General features: G+C 37.0%; 1 protein-coding gene across 1 annotated transcript in view; it reads left to right on the plus strand.

Moving 5' to 3' along the window:
* Positions 1 to 2,313: 2,313 nt before the first annotated feature.
* The window catches only part of hyls1 (hydrolethalus syndrome 1), a 14,608-nt gene continuing 13,771 nt past the window's right edge, over positions 2,314 to 3,150 (plus strand). Inside the window, exons 1-3 of the mRNA XM_015396470.1 lie at positions 2,314 to 2,452; positions 2,545 to 2,664; positions 2,756 to 2,829. Coding sequence (XP_015251956.1) covers positions 2,353 to 2,452; positions 2,545 to 2,664; positions 2,756 to 2,829 — 294 coding nt within the window. The 5' untranslated portion in view covers positions 2,314 to 2,352. The remainder of the gene's footprint in view (positions 2,453 to 2,544; positions 2,665 to 2,755; positions 2,830 to 3,150) is intronic.

Genomic DNA, 3,150 nt, shown 5'->3' on the forward strand with positions numbered 1-3,150 from the left:
TATATATATATAGATATATATATATATCTATATATATATAAAACAAAGGGCAGTCCGTATGTTATTGTTGTGTGTGTGTTTGTTGGTGTCAGGAGTCGTTCCAACTATAAGGACTGTACTGAAAGGAATTTCAGGAAATGAGTCTGATGTAAAAATTGGTCAAAACAAGACAGAAATTAACATAAAACGAGAATTTCTTACGTAAAAATAATAATAATAAAAAAACGGAATTAATTGTAGTTTTTAGTGTTGAAATATTGTGTGGTTTTAGATGCCCCTGTCCAGTAGGTGGCAGTAGACATTGGAAAGCCAGACAGAGTAAGACGACGACGAGGAAGAAGATGGCGTTATTTTCAAAGCTTGTTAACGGTTGTCTTGGAGCTGGGTGGAAAGACTTCTGAACCTTTCGGTTGATCCGTGAACGTTGCTGTCCTCGAGTCGCTTTAAATGGCAAACAGTAGCTGCAGCCGCGGTTAACGGGCTGGTGTTTGTTACGGCGCTGGAGAAGCGGCTAATTTTAGCTTTCCGTTAGCAAACTCTGTCTGAGGTAGGTCACAGCCTTTATTTCCAACCAAACAAACAATGGCTGCAATCTTACATTTTATTCATTTTATTAGAACCGACAAATGGCCTAAAAGTCAAAATTACGACATGTTCAGCTGGAAGATAATTGACAGAGGTGTGTCTGACAAAACCAACTCTCAGCTCCCTGCTTCTATATAAATTGAAATAAGTAAATACCATTAGCCATATATAGGGCAAGTTATCCCTTACAAATGAAGTCCCCCCCATCCCTCAGTTAGATCTAGAAGCACAAGATCTATATCCAGCCATTCGGCTAAGATACTGCTACATGGCTGTACATCTTATTTTGGCATTTGACCAATTAGATGAGCCCTTGAATGATAAATTACCTACTGAAAATTAAGTAGGAAAAAAAGTTATAAAGCTAATTGAAAAGTTAAAAATGTAATAATAAGCCTAGTGAACAATTATATCTAGGTTTAATGCTTTTAAAGTTATGTTGGACCAAAAAAAAAGTTTTTTTCACTCAGTGTTTTTCTTGAAGTTCTTATAGAAGCACTTTTGTTATTAATCTTAATATATTCAGGCAAGTTGGTGTTTCTTTTTATTACATTGACATTTATTTTTGCCATCAAAATATCCATATTTTTAAATTTTACAAAGGTAATAAGGCCTTGTCCTGGATTCCAATAATTTCGGAGCCCCTAAAGGGACATGGAGAGGGAAAAAAGGGACTTTTGCGAGATCCCGCAATACTTTTGCGAGATCCCGCAATAGTTTTGTGAGATCTCGCAAAAGTACTGCAGAATCTGGCAAAAGTATATTTATTTGCAAGATCTCACAAAAGTTTTGCGGGGTCTCACAAAAGTTTATTTTTTCCCTCCATGTCCCTTTAGGGGCTCCGTAGAATTGCATACTGACCTTGTCTGTTTTGGGACTTGTCTAGAAATTAAGAACCTCACCAAGTCATCCTCCATGGTTGTAGCTGACACATGGGCGTATTATCCTCCCATAGCAGTACACTTTGCACCTCAACTGTTGTGTGTTTGTTTTATAGGGAGCCCCTAAAAGGACATGGAGGGAAAAAAATAAACTTTTGCGAGATCCTGCAAAAGTATTGCGGGATCTTGCAAAAGTATTGCGGGATCTTGCAAAAGTAGATTTTTTTTCTCCTCCATGTCCCTTTAGGGGCTCCGTATTCCGTAAATAAAACTATTGGCTTGAACACTGGAAAAAAATGAAATCTAGATAAGTGATTTGTTTTCTTAAAATAAGTGCATTTGTTATTGGATTGAGGAGGCAAAAGAGACATCTTGCCAATGGAACAAGACAAGTTACATTTAAAATAAGAAAACACAACTGCGTTGTCTTAAGTCGGGTGCATGTTATCTAATTATCTTATTTTAAGAGCAAAAATACGCACTCCATTGGCAAACTCTCATTTACCTACTAAAATTAAGGGTAAATACACTTGGTTTAAGACATTTTTACTTATCTCTAGATCGTTTTTCAAGTGAAATTTGGATTTTCAAAGTATTTCACCAAGTGCCCTATAAAGGGTTAATAACATAATCTGTTTAACGATCCATGTTTTTTTTTTTACCTCACTAACGATTTTGATTGAGGTTCAGTTTTAATAAAAAACATATAAATCATTTTATGCATTTATCTGTTCAATAAAGACAGTAGAACAGTGAATTTTATTAAAGTTTAAAAAAACCGTTCAGCAAATGAAAAAATTATAATTGCATGCGTTTTAATTTCAATCTCTTATGGTTTTTTTCTCTTTCAGGAAGTTTTCTCCCCCATGAACAGGAAATCGACATTATGGAAAACCTGGACTTCTCAGAAGCGGAAATCCAACAGCAGCTGGCGGCTCTTGGCTATAAGAACATACCGAAACACAGGCTGTTGGAGTTTAAGCAGGGTCAGCCTCATTAACAAAGTTTCTCTTCCTGTACGATTCTGCAGCTGGAGAAGTAAAATTATCTGTAATTTGTATTGTTTGCCTTCTTCCAGATCTGGATGAGCTGATACGCCATGGAGAATGGAGAAAGCTGGCCTCTGCCACACCTCTAAATATGAATGCTCGGACAACCACATGTCAGCCGAGTCCTTCTGCCTTTACTAAAGAGAAAGGTGAGAGCGCCACCTACACCTAAAACCTAACCCTGTTTTAGAGGATTTTTCTTGATTGTCTTGTTGTTTTTTGCTTTTTTATTCTCCACAGTCAGCCTGATCTCCTCTCAAGATTTTGCTGAAGGATTTTACTGGCATGAAGGGAAAACAAACCATGAAGCACAGGTAAATATGAGTGGTGTACATCCAAGTGGGCGTCTACTTTTTCCTTTGTTTACTACAGCTTTTATCTTATGGTATTACACATGTACGGTGACCCTGAAGTGCAAACTGCAACTACAAATCTAAAAGCGCAACAACATTAAGGAAATCGCAACTACATAAAGCAAAGCGCAACTACATTAAGAAAAACAAAACTACATTAAGGAAATCGCAACTACATAAAGCAAAGCGCAACTACATTAAGGAAATTACAATTACATTAACCTACCGAAAAAGGTAGGTACCAGTGGGAAACATGAGACATCGCTGATTGGACGACGGCGC

Source organism: Cyprinodon variegatus, unplaced genomic scaffold (assembly GCF_000732505.1).
Source record: "Cyprinodon variegatus isolate N-32 unplaced genomic scaffold, C_variegatus-1.0 Scaffold800, whole genome shotgun sequence".
Taxonomy (NCBI): domain Eukaryota; kingdom Metazoa; phylum Chordata; class Actinopteri; order Cyprinodontiformes; family Cyprinodontidae; genus Cyprinodon; species Cyprinodon variegatus.